The 19,027-nt window shown below is 37.7% G+C and overlaps 1 protein-coding gene across 3 annotated transcripts in view; it reads left to right on the top strand.

Annotated features, from left to right (window-relative positions):
- capt (adenylyl cyclase-associated protein 1) overlaps positions 1 to 19,027 on the top strand; it is a 153,655-nt gene that overhangs the window by 15,702 nt on the left and 118,926 nt on the right. The window contains exon 1 of one of the 3 annotated variants that reach the window (XM_075379917.1): positions 14,852 to 15,514. The exons of the other annotated variants lie outside the window; for them this stretch is intronic. Coding sequence (XP_075236032.1) covers positions 14,941 to 15,514 — 574 coding nt within the window. The 5' untranslated portion in view covers positions 14,852 to 14,940. Of the gene's footprint in view, positions 1 to 14,851; positions 15,515 to 19,027 lie in introns of those variants that run through there. 3 annotated transcript variants of the gene reach the window in all.

Genomic DNA, 19,027 nt, shown 5'->3' with positions numbered 1-19,027 from the left:
ATTAAAACCACAGTGAAAATAAAAATTTTTTTATTTGTAACAAGTACTTACATAGTTATGCTATTTCTCTACATAGTCGCCACTCCGATTTAGACATTTGTCGAAGCGTGGTACCAACTTTCCAATACTTTCGTCATAGAACGGAGCCGCCTGTGTTTTCAGCCATGTTTCTACGCTGGTCTGCAGCTGGATGTCTGTGCCAAAATGTAGTCCTCCTAGCCAGCGTTTCATGTGAGCAAAGAGGTGAACATCGGATGGAGCCAAGTTCGGGCTGTATGGTGGGTGACTATCTCGGGGTGAATTTACCGATGCAGACGTCCCTTTGGGCATCTGCATCGGTGGCATCTCTACGGGGTCTGAACTGAACGCTGTGGTATGTGATCAGTTTGAGGGAGAGAAGATGTCCTCCGTTAAAGCCATTGCTGGCTAGGAACGGAAGGGCTGGTGTAGCGACCTGACACGCTACGAGGCGGAATCTTCTCCCCTCGGGGGGGAATCGAGATGTATGGTGGGTGATCCCCACCATACAACGAAAACGCTGCAGGAGCTTTTTTGTTACAGCTGCAGTGTGCGGCCGAGCATTGTCATGGAAAAAGACAATGCCTTTTTTTCCCTACTTCCCCGGGCCGGGTATCCATTCAAGTGTGCGTAGCCCGGGAAAGTGTCCTTTAAACTCAAAGGAGGCCTCCCCATCCGCCGGCTGTACGTCCGGTAAGGCAGGTCAGCCCCCCCGATTGGATCTTTTGTTTTAATGTGCCTGCCTCAAGCCCCCCGGACAGAGAACCAGGCCCGACAAAGCCGTCCCTAGCCCCCGCCGAGGGAACCGGGTCTCGGTCTTTTCATTACCCAGTTGTTATGATCCCCAAACGAAGGAATGATCTTCTTCTCATAGCTGCTTGCCTTAAAGAAAATATTAAACTACTAAGTTACCACGGGGCCTCAATGGCCTCTTAAAAGGGCTACATCATCTTTAGCCTTTAGCACTATCTTGGCAAACTCCTCCATTTTGTTCCAATTGTCAGCGGATCGCAAGAGAAAAAGAAGCAGATTCTCCGGATTTAATTCTTGCAGCCTTGCACGTCGTCTATGTATAGTCCATCTATTACAGTGGAACAGAGTATGTTCAGCAATATCCGAATCCTGGCAGAACATGCAAATAGGTGCTGGTCTTCTACCGAATCGATGGAAATAATATTCGAAGCTACCATGCCCAGAAAGTATTTGAGTAAGATAATAACCAACCTCCCCATGTCCTCTATCAAGCCAGATGCCCAAGTCGAGTATCAATCTCCTGGTCTAGGTAGCTTTAGTGGAAAGATTCCATCTGTCCTGCCATATGCGCCTGATGTTGGCTTGGGCTTCTTGTTTTGGCATGCCACGATACCTAAGTGATCGCTCTTTAACTAAGAGGTCGATAGGGGGAACCGATGATAATACACAAGCCGCATCGTAAGAGATAGTGCGGTATGCAGAAGTGATGTTTATAAGAGCTTGCCTATGCAGAGTTCTAAGTCTTACGACATTTTTTGCAACACAGAGTGCTTTTTCCCATATAGGTGCAGCATACAATAATACAGAGGTTAAAGTTGAGGCAATGACCCGCCGCCTAAATGCACGTGGAGCTTCATGTCCAGCCAACAATCTTGTTAAAGCCTTTGCGCTATTCTCGACCTCTTTACATTTCTGTCCGAGATGAGGACTAAACTTTAGAGCTGGATCTATAATGACACCAAGATATTTTGTTACTGCCACACGGTCTAGTCTGCGATCGCCCACGCGGAGATTTAGGTCTCTGAGTCGCCTTCTTCCAGCCAGAAAAATATAGTGACATTTATCTAAAGACAAAGATAGTTCTCGGTCCAAGAGCCAGTTATTAACCAATGTTAGCACTTCATTACCGGTAACTTCAAGGTCACGTTAGTTTTGGCTTCAATTAATATAGCCAAATCATCGGCATAAGCAACTATTTCCGAGCCTTCAGGTAATCTCAGTCTGAGTATTCCATCAATTACTATTAGCCAAAGCAAGGGGCCTAACACAGACCCCTGCGGCACTCCTCCATGAAGCTGATATTTAAATTTACCTTCGAGCGCCTCGACCAAAGTCCACCTATCAGTCAGATATTCTCGTACTTGTCTTTTGATATAGGAACTAATCTGTTTGTCCGTGAGAGCTGCTATAACCGTATCCCATCGGACCGATCCAAAGGCATTTTTGATATCTAACAGAATAAGCAACGGGATTCTTCTGGTACGCCACGTACCAGATCTGACAGACAGATTACCCAGTTGGTAATTTTTTCCAGAGCTTGCAGCGTGGATCTATGTTTCCTGAACCCAAATTGGTTATCATGAAGCCCGTCTTTGGACTCTAATTATTGGATAAGTCTGTTCGATACCAAGCGCTCGGCAACCTTTCCCATATTATTGATGAGATTCAACGGCCGATAGCTAATGATTTTTTGATTGCCGGACTTCTTAGGCAGGAAAATAGTCCGTGACTCCTTCCAGCATGCGGGGAAAGTCTTCTTTTGTACTCCATAATTGGCCACGTCAGTGATTTCCCAGGGGATTATCTTCATTAATCCTTTGAGGAGGGCAGCCGGGATTCTATCCGGACCCGGACTTTTTTTATCATTCCGACCAGAAACGGCAATAGCGACCTCGTTTTGTGTAAAGCGTTTAGCTTCACAGTCTATTATGTCCGTATGTCCCTCGTCTTGAACAGGGAAGAGGCTATGAAGATGGAGTCTGGCCGTTTCTGTAACTAGGACAGGCAAGCGGCGTCCTAGTCCCTTCATTACTATTTTGTATGCCCGACCCCACGGGTCTGTATCCAAGTCAGCACACAGCTGTTTCCAACAGTTTCTTTTACTAGTCTTTATTAGATGATTCAAAGTACGCCTAGCTTGGACAAATCTTTCCTTCGCCTGGGGGCGCACCGCCAGCGGGCCGCAGCCTTTGCTTTTTCCTACGCCAAAATTGTAACATTCTTCGCTGATCTGCAATTTCAGACGTCCACCAGTATACTGGGTGACGACCCCCTCCAAACTGCGGGACTCTAGACAGTTCTGTAATAATTGATTCTTGAAGGACTTGCGGCGTTACTATTCTTCCATCAGATAGGGTCCTGGCAATCTTGTTAACCACCACCTCAACTTGTCTTGGACTAAATCTAAATCGTGCAGTGGCTGATGTTGAAGGTCTTGCGCCTTCCATAATAAGCAAAGTTGCTAGGTGATCGCTTCCGGTTTCAGATTCAAGAACGCTCCAACTAAAGACGGAAGGATTCCATCTGCCGTCCACCAGCGTAAGATCCAGCACTGATCTATGGCCTCTTGCCTCGTAGGTATAAGTGCGGTCATTCAGGCAGATCAGCCCTGTGGTCATCATCATGTCAATGAAGATTCGTCCCCTTGCATTGGTATAAGAGCTGCCAGTTAAAATGGACAAACAATTAAAGTCGCCTAAGAGTATAGGTCTACTAGGTGCCCGCTGTATGACTCGCTGCAAATCGTTGATGTACTGCGCAAAGTCCCCGATATTAATATTTGGACTTACATAACCGGCTATAAGGACAAAGTCCGGGAGTGCTACTGCCAGAATTCCCTCACCTCTATGAAGTAGGTGCCAGGCAAGACGGCCGGAGACATTACTGATAGCAACATCCCCAACCGCATCAGCCCACCAATCACCTCTGGCTGCCGTTCTCAGGTGGGCTCTGTGGTGACTATAAAGTCAACCTCAATATCGTTCGCAGTCTCCCCCACTAGATCGTGGGAAAGAATGCTCCTGTTGGCATTAGATAGTATTATTTTAGCCATTATTTAGGTAGTCCACACTGCGCTCCTCCCGTGCGATGGTCCGTGCCGTTGCAATCAAGGCATTTAGTGGCCTCCTTGCAGTCTCAGGCCTTTCTGACCGCAGTTGTATCCGGGTCCTTACATACCGTACTCGTGTGATCAGCGGCCCAGCATATTTGACACCTCATATTATCAGTCCTGATATAAGCCCGGCAATGAATCCAGCCGACCTTAATTCTACTGGAAATTAACTTAGTTGCAGCCCTCTAATTGGTTATTACTGTCGCATTTCGAGTATTTCCATAAGCCTGCTGTAATGAGGTAATTCTGAAAGACTCAGTGTCTCCAATAATAGCCGTAATAGCCTCGCTTAATTCTTGCGCTGTGGTATTCTCTTCCATGTCTTTAACATGTACCACTGCGCGTCGGTCGCCCTTAGTACGAAAATCCACTTGAAGGTCAGAAGCCCTGTCTCTCAATGTTGCGGTAAACTGAGCCGCATCTTTAGCATCTTTAATTCTGACTTCCAAGTCTTCATCTCTACCCTTGCGAAGGGACAGGATTTCCCCTGCCTCGTCTTTAAAGATCTTATCCTTTACAGTCCGGAGTAGATCAGCATACGACTTGCCCTGTGACCGGACAACCACCACTTTGCTGCCCTCCACAGGAGGTGTTGAACGCCGAGCAGAAGCGGATCTAGAACGCGTCCTACTCTCTTCAGTCTATTTCGGCGCTACCATCAATGCAGGCGTCTCACTAGTGCTGAACAGATAGATAACCATCTTCTTAATCCTGACACCAATAGGACCACTTGGCAGAACGAACGCCGCATTAGGGGCCCTTAGTAAGATCTTCTTGACCGCGCCTAGTATACACCCAGCAGCAGCCCTGTCGCCCTCTGTCGAGTCGTAGAAAACAGTATACTTATTGGTCTGAGTATCGTATTCGTCATCCATAATGACAGAAGTGTCTACAGCTATCATTCCAGGCTTCTTGCCCTCTGCCATTGCCTTTTTGGACTTAATGATATCAATAAATTGATAGGTATCTGTAACGCCCTCTGCAGGCAAGGTAATTAATTTGGCTTTAGACATTGTCCAGGCAGACCATCTCTTAGCGGTCATATCCAGAAGTTCCTCATCAGTTAGTTCAAGACTTAATATGTCTTCCTGATCTGCACCAGGGGTCATATCAGTCTGTGTATATTGCGAACTGGTCTCTGGAGTAGTCGTAGTCTCCTGCAGATGTTTTAAAGCAGTGTATATTTCTCTTAATTATTTACGCTGGTCATACATATAATTTAACATGTTTTTCCCCAGATGTTGTTTGTAACGCATCATCGCTTGTCTGTCCTAGTCGAAGAGTAACCTCCTATAAGCCACCAGTGTAGACCTCTTCTTCAGAGGAGGATTGTCTATTTCGTTTTTTGCCCTTGGGATCAGTCGGTTTCAGCGGCGGAAGGCCTGAGGATCCCTGTCCACTAGCATAACTTTGTTCTGCTTTATCCGCCACAACTATGTAGCAGTTCTGTTATCCAAGTAATTCCCTTTAATTTAATACCCCACATGTGGGGTAACCAAAAATAACCGGGGGCAGTGTCCCCCAAAATCGAAAAAAATTAGGGGGTCAATCAATCGGGAATGACCCAATTCGTATAGATCCTGAACGGTTTTGAACCAGGACCAACGCGGCGGTCAAAAATAAGGGGGGTCAAAACGGTCCCCCCAAAATAAAAAATAATAAGGGGGGGTCAATCGATAGGAAATGACCCAATTCGTATAGATCCTGAACAGTTTTGGTCTACGACCAACGGGTAACAAGATATGAACGTTTAAAGTTACCCCTATAAAATTCTGTAAACACTAAATTCAGTATACCTACTGTTATTAGTGAAAATTTTCCAAGTCCTTATTTACGTTAATTACAGTGACGTCACTCTCCTGTATTAACTTGCACGAAATGTCCACTATAAAAAACAGAAATAACTCAGTTGTCATGGAAAAAGACAATGCCTTTTTTTTTCCCGGGCCGGGTATCCATTCAAGTCTGCGCAGCCCGGGAAAGTGTCCTTTAAACTCAAAGGAGGCCTCCCCACTCGCCGGCTGTACGTCCGGCACGGCACGTCAGCCCCCCGGTTGGATCTTTTGTTTTAATGTGCCTGCCTCAAGCCCCCCCCCCCCCCCCGACCAGGCCCGACAAAGCCGTCCCTAGCCCCCGCCGAGGGAACCGAATCTTCTCGGTGTAGCGACCTGACACGCTACGAGGTGGAATCTTCTCCCCTCGAGGGGGAATCGAGATGTATGGTGGGTGATCCTCACCATACCACGAAAACGCTGCAGGAGCTTCTTTGTTACAGCTGCAGTGTGCGGCCGAGCATTGTCATGGAAAAAGACAATGCCTGATGACAACATTCCTCTCCGCTTATTCTGAATTGCCCTTCGTAGACATTGAAGAATCATGCAGTATGAGGCTGCAGTGATGGTCGTGCCACGTTCCATGAATTCCACCAAGAGAACTCCATTCCGGTCCCAGAACACAGTAGCCATACGCTTTCTGTTGGAGAAGGTTCGCGTGAACTTCTTTGGTTTACTGGGAGAATGAGAATGCATCCACTGTTTGGATTGTCCTTTTGTTTCTTCAGTTTCGAAATGGACCCATGTCTCGTCCCCTCTGACAATTTTGTTCAAAGATCTTCTCCTTCATTGTGGTAGCTCTGGAGAAACGTTAGGGAGGCGTCTACTCACATTGTTTTGTGATGGTCGGACAGCATCTTGGGAACCCATCTCGCACACAGTTTGCGGTACTGAAGTCTCACTCACAATGGTGTAGAGAGCTGACCTTGAAATTTCAGGAAACGAATCGCTCAATACAGAAATTGTGAACCGACGTTTTTCACGAATACCTCACCCACTCGCTCAACGAGATCATCGGTTGACACTCGCTTCCTTCCCTGACCGCCTGCATCATGAACACCTTTACGTCCTGTTTTAAAGTTCCTGCACCATTGTCCCACTTTGCTGTCACTCATTGAAGTTTCACCGTACACATTACTTATTCGCCGATGAATGTCAGCTGCATTGCACCCCTCAGCCTGAATAAATCGAATTACCGCACGCACTTCACACTTGGCGGGAGATGCTATTGTTGTAGACATGTTTACTGGCTAGCTGCGTGTTCAGAACTAAACGAAGTGACGCGGCGTGATTGAAGGCCATACTAGAGACGCTGCGCAACACATATGCGCAATGGTTCATTCGTTTTTTGCATGGGTTTTTTATTTCGCGACCGATCGGACCTTGAAAAAAAATAACCCTCGTTTATTATGCAAGAAATACAATAAAAAGGCACTTCATATGAAAAGCAATTACTCTTGGTAGAAGTGAATTCTGCAATTATTTTACATTTTACACAAATAGAATTCCTATTTCGTTAATTTTCCGGGATACAACTCAAATGAAAAAATCTAAAATAGATTTAACCAAAAAAAATAAAAGCATTTTTTCAAACTACATTTACAAAATTTTAAACATTAGAACATTTTGAATTTTTTAATATCTTCTTTAGTAGTTGTAGAGCCTGTGTATAATTTGACTTCTCATCAGTTTCACTAAACCCGGGATAACAATTTTAACCAAAACCAAACGCAAATCAAATTGAAAAAGTTTGATTTAAAAACAGCGCAACTATATTTTAATATACGCGTACTTTATAAAAGTATCTCGTATTTATATTTCTACAGCAGGAAATTTTAGGATAATTAAAAATTGTAATAGGCTTCTTTCTTTTTCTGTTTAGCCTCTGGAACCACCGTAAGGTATTACTTTAGAGGATGAATGAGGATTATGTGAATGAATTGTAGTCTTGTACAGTCTCAGGTCGACCACTTCTGAGAAGTGTATTTGTTGAAACCCAACCACCAAAGAACAATCTAGTATTCAAATCCGTATAAAAGTAACTGCCTTTACTAGGATTTGAACCTTAGAACTCTCGACTTCGAAATCAGCTGATTTGCGATGACGAGTTAACCACTAGACCAACCCGGTGGGCTGATAGGCCTTTTCTTTCTTTCTTTCTTTCTTTTTCCTGTTTAGCCTCCGGTAACTACCGTTTAGATAATTCTTCAGAGGATGAATGAGGATGATATGTATGAGTGTAAATGAAGTGTTAGTCTTGTACATTCTCAGTTCGACCATTCCTGAGATGTGTGGTTAATTGAAACCCAACCACCAAAGAACACCGGTATCCACGATCTAGTATTCTAGTATAGGCCTGACCTTTAAAAAATGAACGTTTATACCAGTTATTTCAAGATTTTTTTAAACTGATACTCCTTAATTAAAGAAAATATTTCTTCAAAATCCGCAGCCATTAATTCAGAGAATCAACAGTTATCCAAGTGTTTATTTTTAAACAAATATATAAATGGTAGTAATATATATTAATTAAGAAAGGCAAGGAATCGTTAGACAATTTGAATACTTGTACTTACTTTTTCTCAAGAAGCAAGTAGTTATTCAGAACTACCGGATTTGGGGTACTGAAAATTCGGACATTTTCTATGGTGTGCGGTTTTAAGGCGTGAATTTCGTTTTTTTTTTATTTTTTCATAAACTGGATGCTGCTGTTTACCAATGAATTATCCAACAGTTCATAGTGTTACTGCAAGAGGATTAGCGTAACTGCTGGTTGCTACAGGGCATCCTGACCCAGTAGAGGAAGACACCCACCATGTGACAGTTGCGGTCGCCACGCCACCCCCTCCGTACCTAGCCCTTATTATGTAGGCTTATTATACGTCCGAGATTAGCCCGGACAGTCCTGGTTTCACGTTGTGACGTGAAGATTTGTCGAAATTTTCAATTTTTTTATATATATTATTTTTATATATATATATATATATTTATATATGTCGAAGATATACAGTTTTATATAATATATATTTCACTTTCTTTTGTACACGATAACTACTGTAATTTTGCGCCAATCACTTTCAAATTTATCCATAAAATACAGCGACCCAAAATTTCGGTCGAGTTCGTTAATGGGTAACATCGGACCATTGTGGTGGAAATGGGGGGGCTTTTTTATTGAGAACTGAAATAGCCTGATCTGATTTAGAAGAGAGTGAACAAGTTGTTAATGAAATTATAAAAGATTGCATAAATACTGATGATCTATTTGATGAACGTACATTGTTGAACTACGTAATTCAAAATCAAAGGGTAGGTTGTGGTTCAAGCTTTGAAAAAGTTCCAGATACTATTGAAGAGAAGTGGAAAACAATTTTTAAGGTGTTTCAAATTACTGATATTTCATGTTGCAATATTTCTAAAACGGTTGAGTTTGCGATGTCTGCCTGGGACATCTGTTCCAGTTGAGAGAGTTTTTTCAATTACGGGGAACATTTGGTCTGTAGAAAGGGGTAGACTTTCAGTATCTACTGTTAAACATCTGCTAAATGTTAAAATTAATTCAGAACTTTCTTGTTGTGAATTTTATGATGTAATTAAAAAACAAACATACCATTTCTGAAAAAAGTCATGTCTAGTGAAAAATACACCTAAATATATAAAGTTTAATGTTTCAGTGAACTGTTAAGACTTTTAAGTAATTTCAAAAATATAAAGGCTTCCCTCAGCCTTGTTCTTGCCTCAGTCAGGATGCTACCGATGCGAATGCCACATGTGACATTCCCATCGGTGTATTACTATCCTTAAAAAAACAACAACGTCAGTCTCAAACAATACTGAGTAAACAAAGTATGGAAAGGAACTGAAATCAAGCGCGACTTTTCATACGGTTCGCTCTACTATAAAGATGCTACAGGAAGTTTTCGATGGAGGAATCATTTCTAAAGGATTGTGGCTACCAAGGTCTCCTGATCTGATTAGGTTCTTTCTGTGGGGTTAGTCAAAAGAAATTGTTTATAGCATCAATCCAACACCCTGAAGGAATTGAAGACAAACATTACCCAGGCCATCCAGGAAATCGACAGTCAACGAGTATTCAGAAACATAGTCAAACATGTTGACAAGTGCATAGAAATGAATGGATGGACATAATTTTCATCATCTGCAAATTGTTATTTAAGTGTTTACCAATAAACTATTATTTATAGATTAAAGTAAAATTTGTGGGGGCCTATTTTAAGTTGAACATCCTGTACTTTATTGCAGGTGCCATTAACATCAGTGACACCGATAAGTGGCTGATGAACGTGCTGCATAATTAGCTATCTGTACAAGATATATTCAGAAAACATTTTCCGAGTAATTTGAAAGCGAATCTTTAATAATTTTATAATAATTTAAAGGGTGTTATCCTTACGTTGATATACGAATTTTATTTCTATTTCTATTTTATTCACGAATGTATTTCTTGTTAAGATTATAATGATAAATTAACATTTACGTTAACTTCAACTTTAATGATTAATTATCAAGTGTCATTAGGGTCAAAGTTCAAAAACTTTCTTATTCACAGTTACATATCTTTGAAGTGATGATTTATCTTCTGCCATGAACCGTTTTCAGATGAGTTTTTCATCTAAGCCTTTCATGGAATACTTAGTGACTTATTGACGTAGTAATCTTTAAATAAGGATTTAATTAAATTTATTTACTAAAAATTAAGTAAGTTTTGTTTGTGTTTCTATTGTGTCGACGACTAAAACCTTTTATAAAAGGTGCTCATATAAACTTTCTTAAAAGTTTGAAAGAAGTTATTTCGGTGTTCGTTATTTCTCCATTATTTTTATGGAAAAAGTTTTGAATCGAATTTTACCTACCGTTCTTAAGAGATACCTCGCTTACGCTGGCTTAAAGTTTGAGTAGCGCTTTCACAAATGTTTACGTACATCTGATTCTTGTATATTTGCGTAGTTGTTTATGGTATATTCAGGTTTATGTTATTTAAACTAGTTTATACTTTTTGAAAAAGTACATATTTTTAATTATTTAATTTGAAAATAAGTTATGAAGATTATTGTAAGTAATTGAGAGTAGCATAGTTTTTCTGCGGTCTTACTTGGAAGAGTAAAACATCTTCGACTTTCATCTGGAACCTTGTGTATTTGAATGCCGGTCAGAGATGACTTCTTTATACGTATGATTTCTTCATACTACAAAGTTAATTTCTCATCTTCATAAAAAAAGAAGTAGGTATAGTTAATCGATCGGCTGTAGTTAGAATATACATTACGTGTAATATTTCTTCTACAGGGATTTTTGTGTACTTGTCTTTAGTATCGCATAAAATTAACCTGTCATTTATATTGTTTTACATTTACACCGTTTTTTATCTATTTATTTATTTTTGCTTTGCATATTTGAATATTGTTAAATATGAGTAACGTCTTGGAGACTTTATAAGCTGAGACTTATAATTTTGAGAATCTATAACTATTGTAGTTGTAAATTTCAAAATGACTTAGGTTAAAACTTACAAGTGTGTACAATGTAAAAAGAATATAACTGTAATTAATAACAGTCAGGCTAATGAATGAAGGCATCTCAGTTTAAACTGTTGCGATTTTGTTACTGACAATTTCAAACAATAGTAAAATGGAAAAATTAAAGCCTGTTCGCGTTCTATTGGGTGCTCACGAACTGCGCACTTTCTTAATTCCTTTTGCCTTCTGCTGCTGGATGCACCTGAAGATAAATACACGAATAGCACATCAAATCTACTATCGGTCCATTAACCCGTGAATACCTGAAAATATATTTTACAAGAAGAATATTTTAATAATGGAAATTCCTAGTGGCCGGATATCTCATTCCTTGTTTGTCATCAGCATTTATAATTTCGATAATATTTTTCAATTTGTTGTTGTAAGGTGTTGTTTCGCTGAATGAGTGTCATGGAGACAATTTTTGGAAAAAGTGCACGAAATAACGTACTATTCATTTTGGTCATTGGGAAGTTTACTAGTTTTGAAAACTAGTGAATCGTTTGCAGTGCCCGATTAAAACATGAAATGTTTAGGGAATTTTAATAAAGAATAATTTTAAAGGCACAACTTAAATTTGTGTATTCAATTTTATAAGTAAAATTGTATCATTTGTATTCTTATAATTTAATATTTAATAAATTTGCGTTAATCTATATTTTGATTGGTGTTTTTGTATTATTACAATATTGCCTACATTATTATTTACTTAACTGAGGTAATCGTTGCGCAGTTTGTCTGTTATAAAATGTCCTAATCTAGGGTGCAGTGCGCTGTTCGTATAACTTTTATATTTAAATACTGGATGTGCAATTAAGTGCCGCTGGTTATTTATGTATATTTATTATACGGGTCATCGAAAAGTTTACAACAATAAAAAAATATATCTCCCTGCGTAATTGAGAAAAAGTATTGCAACTGGAAAACAATCGGGATATCATCAAGATTTTTTTAGACGTGACCTTGAGCCGATGCGCATAACGTGCGTTGAGCGTATGGGCCAAGAGCCTATTATCATAGGGAATGTTTATTTAGACATGTAAGTTTTCCTGCAAGTTGACCAAGTTGAACAAAAAAGTAACGTTACTGTAATGTTTGAACAAAATGGTGCGCCCCACAGTTTAGCCTAGGCGTTCTCAATGAAAGATTCCCTAATCGTTGGATCGGTTTGGCCGGTCCTGTGCTTTGGCCTCCGAGAAGCTCAGATTTGACAACCCCTAGACTTTTCTCTGGTGGTACGTTAAAAGCATTCTCTGCAGTGAAAAAATCAGGGATGTACAACATTTAAGACAACGGATCACCGCTGCCTGCCATTGCCTCAGTTACGCCTGCGATGATCCAGCAGACCTGGGCAGAAGTCGATTATCGGCTGGATGATTGTAGAGCGACCAACGGAGCTCATATCGAAACACAAGTTTTTACATTTTAAGGTATGTGAAAAACGTTTTGAATTTGTGAATTTTTAAAAAAACCATACTCGTTCGAATATTTCTAGTAGTCTGAGTTAACGATTTTTTCAAATTGCTGTAACGTTTTTCGATGATCCTTTATAAAGCGTCTTTTACTTGTTCAGAAAGATGTAAATGTGAATGGCGTTTACAGTTTTGTCCTGTTTCTGTGAAGAAAAAGACCTTTTTCACCAAATATATATATATATGTATCTTCCGCCTGTAACATTGCCAAAATATTTCTGTAAAATATGCAGTAGTTAATATTTGTTAATATATTGACTTTTATCATTATTCTGCAAAATTTAAGGTCCTTTCGTGTTTTATTTCGGCCTAGTTGTTTTACCAATTTTTTTGATTGTGTCGGGAGTGGGGAGATGTTTAGCGCTAGCTTTCCCGTACAGGAAGTTGATAATTCGATGCCTGTCGAAATAGTTATATTTTAATACTTACGTTTCCTTGATTGTATAGAATGAATGCCATTTCGTATGCAACCTTCCCGGTTACGCTCTTTACAAATATGCGATCCATTTCGTATACAGTGATCCGATTTACTACGACATCAGAGGAGGTAGAGTTCCAGATTATTTTATTGGATTTTATAATTACTGTTTTAAAATAATTTTTGCTACTTTTGTTTGTAGAATACAAAGAGACTTATTTTTTAATTTATATTTTAAAAATATTTGAGAATCTTAAATTAGATTTGTGTTTTATTTTTTTATGTATGTTCAAATTTTACTTTTCACAAAATAAATCGTTCGATGCTTCCCTTTTTATTTTGTAGAGGAGGTTCCTCTAGTGGTCCCGTATTTTCCAGATACGTTTCCGGAAGATTTCTTGAATTAATGATTTTATTGCCTAAATAGAGTATTTAAAGATATATATTTTTTGTCCCCATAATTGCTTATTTAGTATTGTTGTAGCGCAGTATTATTTAACTCGATGTAATTTTTCGATATTCAAAATATTTTTGTGCCGAAATTCAAGAAAATTGGTTAGAAAACTTAGAATAAAAAATAATAAAATACTCAAATTCTTAAGAGTCGTGCTCTTTAAGTTCGGTTGTAATATGTACTTTTTCGTGCAATTTTCTTATTTCTTATTTGTTTTAAAATGCATGTTTGTCATCTTTGTGTTTATTGTGGATGAAGTTATTTTTAAAAAAATCAATGACTTTTGCTCGATACATTTCATGAAAAAGAAAATGCAAACATTATTTTGTTTCGTACAGCTTGTGCGGAAGTACACCGAACGGTGTACTTTTAATTGCTCTTTAATGCTCCATGCGATGTGGTTCGCTTGAGCAGAATTCAGCGAGCCTAGAACCATACGATACTGTAGTAATGCTGAATGTTGGAGGTGCTGCGGAAATAGTGGTTCTTTTGTTTAATAAATACTTTTGTGTATAGGTATTTATTGATATTTTGACGTTTTCTTTCAAATAAAAAAAAAAAGTTGAAAATCTCTGTTTATTTTTAATTTTATCTTTCTTACGATTTTTTTAAAGCATTTTATTTGTTAAGTAACATAAACTGACGGTCTGTTTTAACTGCACTCAGTAAGTTTAAGTAATACGGTATATAGAGTTTATTTTATTTTCCGATTACTTTATTTAATATTTATTTTATTTACTATTTTTTAACTACTATCTGTGTTGTATTTTATTATAAATCTCTCGACGGTTAGTGCTAGAGAATATTTTTCATGTGAAACATGTTTTTAATTAGATGATTAATCTTCAATCGTGTAAATTATTAACCTTTTAAAGCGTAAGCGATCGATTATTAAATTAAACTTTGATTGTATTTGATTAGAGTGTAGTTAAAGTGTTCAAATTATATTGTTAGATTCTAGTAAAATTATTATTCTTTTTGAGTACAAGTTTTATGTCCTTGAAGTTGTTAAAATTTTCTGTATTTTTTAAATACATAACTAATTCACGGAGTAGTTTATCGGGTGATATTTCAGTATTAAGCGGATATATATATTACAGTCGCATTTCTTGTAATATTTATATATTTTATTTATTAATTTCGAAACAGACAACGATTTGATTGGTCGGTTGTTGCGTATATGCGGGAGATGTATCGGTGTAGAAGGCAAGAGAGAGATCGATCTGGCAACAGTGCAGTAGTTCACGCGGCTGGGACACAGAGCGCGCCGTGTCCGGGAGAGGGCTGGACCACCGCTCCGCTATACCTTACAGTCGGTCATGGAGAGCAGCTGAGTGTCGTGCTATGTTTAAGAATTGCTGTGGTTGTGGTAAACCGAAAAAGGTAAGTGACAGCAGTGTTGACATCGAAAAAGAACACGATGAGGATAAAGAGAAGGGCGCGGTCGTTAAAGGAAACGATATACAAGAAGAAGGAAAGAAAGAAAAACAGGTAGACGAACTACCGAAAAAAGATGACGATCAAAAAACAAAATCGGAAGTGGTCTCCAGTGCGGCGAAAAACCCGGGTCTTATTGTCGATACGACTTCTACCATACCGATTATTAAAAATGATGATGACGAAGACGATGATAACGAAGTATTCCCGATTACACCTCGCACCGCTAACATGGCCACACCGCATCCCAGCAAACGTAATTCTACTCCCGGTTTAGCGGCTATTCCGCGTTGGGTTTCGCAGGAAGACGATGAGGATACGGCACATGAAGGCGGCGGGACGGCTGAACCTCCAGTAACTCCTGTCGGAAGAGACGAGTTGGCGCTCCGGAGGCACCGATTTTTCTCTGATCTTCTGGTCGCTGCTCAGGCTGCTACTGAACATCGTGTGCGGTTCGATCCTCTTGGGCCCTCAATTGCAGGTTAATATAATTTGTTTATATACATATATGTCATTACTCGCTGTTATTTATTTTAAAACGTTATTCGATTTTAATAAAATTTTAATTTCAGGTTTCACCTTTTAATTGTAATTTTAAAAAATCTTGATACTACTATGTATTTTTAAGATGCGTATTTTTCAGCAGTTTATGTGTAATATCTATTTCGGAGTACGTACCGTTCGTATTAACTTATCAGTTTAATTATATATGCAGTAATAATTAATTAATAATTCGTATCCCGAAGCTTAAATGTAAATATTTACTTTTATTTGAACTTTCACAAAAATCTTTTGCAAAACCATTGAAAACGTTAGCGTTATCTTGACGTCAGTCAGTTTTTTTTAAAAATAATTTATTTAACTGAAGTTTTCAATTTATTTACGTAACACGTTGAGTTGGTTTTGTTTTCAAATATTTTTTGTTCTGGTTTGTACGTAAGTATGCGTTTAACTCTATGCAATAACGCATCCAGATGAAAAATTATTAAATTATTATCATTATAATATCATGCCTTAAAAGCTATTCTTCGGCCTGTTATTGTAATCGGCCTGTTATTCTTTTTATGTAAAATAAAACTCTGGGAATGTTAGGTAGCAGAAGAAAGAATGACGTATACCTGTTGTACACAGATTTCAATAATAAAGTTTTGAATAGAATGAAACTTGAAATAAATTAAATTGCATTAGTGAATGAAATTAGTTTACTAATTTTATTAATCTGTTATAATTCATAGAATTCTTTTTGTGTTGTTTCTTGAAAAAAAAAACATTGTTGTTGTTTCTTGAAAAAAAAATACCGTTTCCGTATTATATTTAAAAAATATAAATATAATACGGGAATGGTGAGCTGCGGCCGTTTTGTAGGCTCCGTATCCTCGGGGAGTCTCTGGGGGTCCAGGTGGCAGAGCCTCCTGGCAAGACGTTCAGTGAGCGAAGCGAGCCCTGACCGGCTAGTGTATAATAATTTTAGTGTATCGCTAATTTATATATATATATATATAATTTATTTATATATTGTGTTCAGCAGTTAATTTTTATCAACTGATTTTACCAAAATTAAAAGATTAAGTTAGATTTGTTTTTAATAAATTAAATTTACCTTTTAGAGCTACATTACTGAACGGCCAAACTTTTTTCTTTTACTGAAATTCGCTGTATGAGTTTGTCTTAGCCATAATTAAAATTTAGGCTGAGTGTTGTTACATATACATTTACATTACGTGTCGGAAAAGGTGCCGCTTCTCTTGGTTAGAAATATTTTTACGATACGTAAAATAGTAAAATACGTAAAAATAGTTATGCTATTTTCTTTTAACCTTAATAACTAAAATATTACGAACACATTTAAAATCAAAACTTATGTTTAAATAAACCAGTTTTCCAGCTAGTGTCGGGTCTGGGTATGTGTATAGGCAAAAGCAATTACTGCCACCGGCTTGCCAGCCCTGACGTAGCTGCAGATGTAGTGCAGTGTATGTGTAAATATACCAGTAAACATGTATTCTAGAACAAACTCAGGTCGACCGCTCCTGAGACGTGTGGTTAATTGAAATTCCACCACCATAGAACACCGGTATTCGCAGTCTAGCATTCAAATCTAAATAAAAGCAACTACATTTGCAAGGACTCGAACCTTAGAATACCAGCTGATTTTGCGATGACAAGTTTAACCACTAGACCACAGTTGGTCGCGCGCGCGTGTGTGTATGTTTAAGAAAAGTTGTTTTTATTAAACGACTTCGTGAAAGAAATGGTCTCAATTCTGCCCGTATTTAATTTTTTTTTCTTTTGTGTGTAAGCCTTACTTCTCACCACATGACCGATTTCAAGCGGAAATTCCTGGTTGTCCCGTTGTAAATTTTTATAATGGATAACTTAAGTGGATTTTTTTAAATGAAAAATTACATAGCCCGCGTAGACGATCAGAAGACATTTATTTTATCGTCAGCAGTCCGTAGTGCAGGATTTCTATAGTTTAATGATATAAGAGTGAAATCATTCTAATATTCAAAGTATTTTCACGTGATAGTTCAAGAAAATTAATTTGAAAACATCTGGTTAAAAAATTGTACGTTTTCCAGAAAACCTTAACGTTATTTCATTTCTCTACATTTTTTGAATATTATTTTTTCTCACTGCGTTTCTTGCAAACGCAGAAAAACGTTTCTTCTATATGTTAGTGTTCTGTGTAGGTCTTTCCAAATAAAAATAAACTTTTATTTTTTCTTACTAGAACATACTTTAAAAATATATAAGGCTCTAAAATAGTAAAAATGAATCTTATTTATATTCGGCGCCAATTTAAGGGTTGGATTATTTTTACTTTAATGCCAACTTCAGAATGTCGAAATTTATGAAAGAATTGATAAAGTGTTTTCACGTTTAAGTTTTAGACAATTTTGTTTATAACTATTTACATCTATAATTTGTATTATATTGCTTTTCAAGAACCTAATTTTGTTTGATATTCACTTATAAGTTTTAATTGTTTTGATTTTTCAATTAAAAAAATTATGATTTTTACGTTTACGATTGGTGAACATAAATTATGTCATTATGGAAATTATAATGAAAAATTATGTCTTGTTTACAGAAAATGGTAAACCTAATAAGACGTATAGTTTGATATATATTTCTTAAAAATCTGGATAGCTGTTCTAGTGACGGAACAATATACGAAAAATAATTTTTACAGTTTTATTAATACATTGAAGATTGTCAGATTATCCCACCTCCGGTGTAGGACAAAAATAAAACGTTACTACTCCATCGTGACTTGTGTGCGGAAGGCAATTCGTGCAACTCCAACAGAATGTATATAATGTAGGAATGAAATGTCCGTCTCAGTCTACCCAATTATATCATTCAGCCTGTCTTTATACCCCTCTATTACTTAACGACGTATCAACAGCATATCCGATTTTACGTATGCTGTTCCGGATGTAATTTCACCGACCCCCTACTGTGCTGAAGTTTGATATAGACTTCAACTATGTTTCCTCGAAGAAATTTGATGATGTGCATTTCATTTCTAGGAGCAAGACAGAGAGACTCGGGTGAAGTTTGATTCACTTTTAATTAAACTTATAAAATTTGCTTACTTTGTTTCATTTTGTAGTAACACGTTTTAAGTATTGTTTCTCGAAATTGATCCATATACAGAGTCATTAGATCCATGAAGCTGATATTCTTAATTAGCTGCAACCTTTTTCCTCTAGTGCGTTATTTTTTTATTGTGATATGAATTTTACGTGAGTAACATATTGCGATGATTTTGCTTGACCGCTTTGTTTTTAAAAATGAATTTTTTTTATTATTTGTGTTAATTTTTACCAGTGGTTATTTTCAATTCTGTCTTTAATATTTGAATTTTTAAAAGTTTTAGTAAAGTAAAACCGATCAATAAATTTATCAACGATCTGTTGCATTTCTTATCAGTTTCTGGAATTCCGTTACTGATATTTCTTATCTACATTGAATTCTTTAGTTGAAT

The sequence above is a fragment of the Lycorma delicatula genome, chromosome 1 (assembly GCF_047948215.1).
Source record: "Lycorma delicatula isolate Av1 chromosome 1, ASM4794821v1, whole genome shotgun sequence".
Taxonomy (NCBI): Eukaryota; Metazoa; Arthropoda; class Insecta; order Hemiptera; family Fulgoridae; genus Lycorma; species Lycorma delicatula.
Note: the sequence above shows the minus strand (reverse complement) of the source record. Positions and strands in the feature narration are given on the sequence as shown.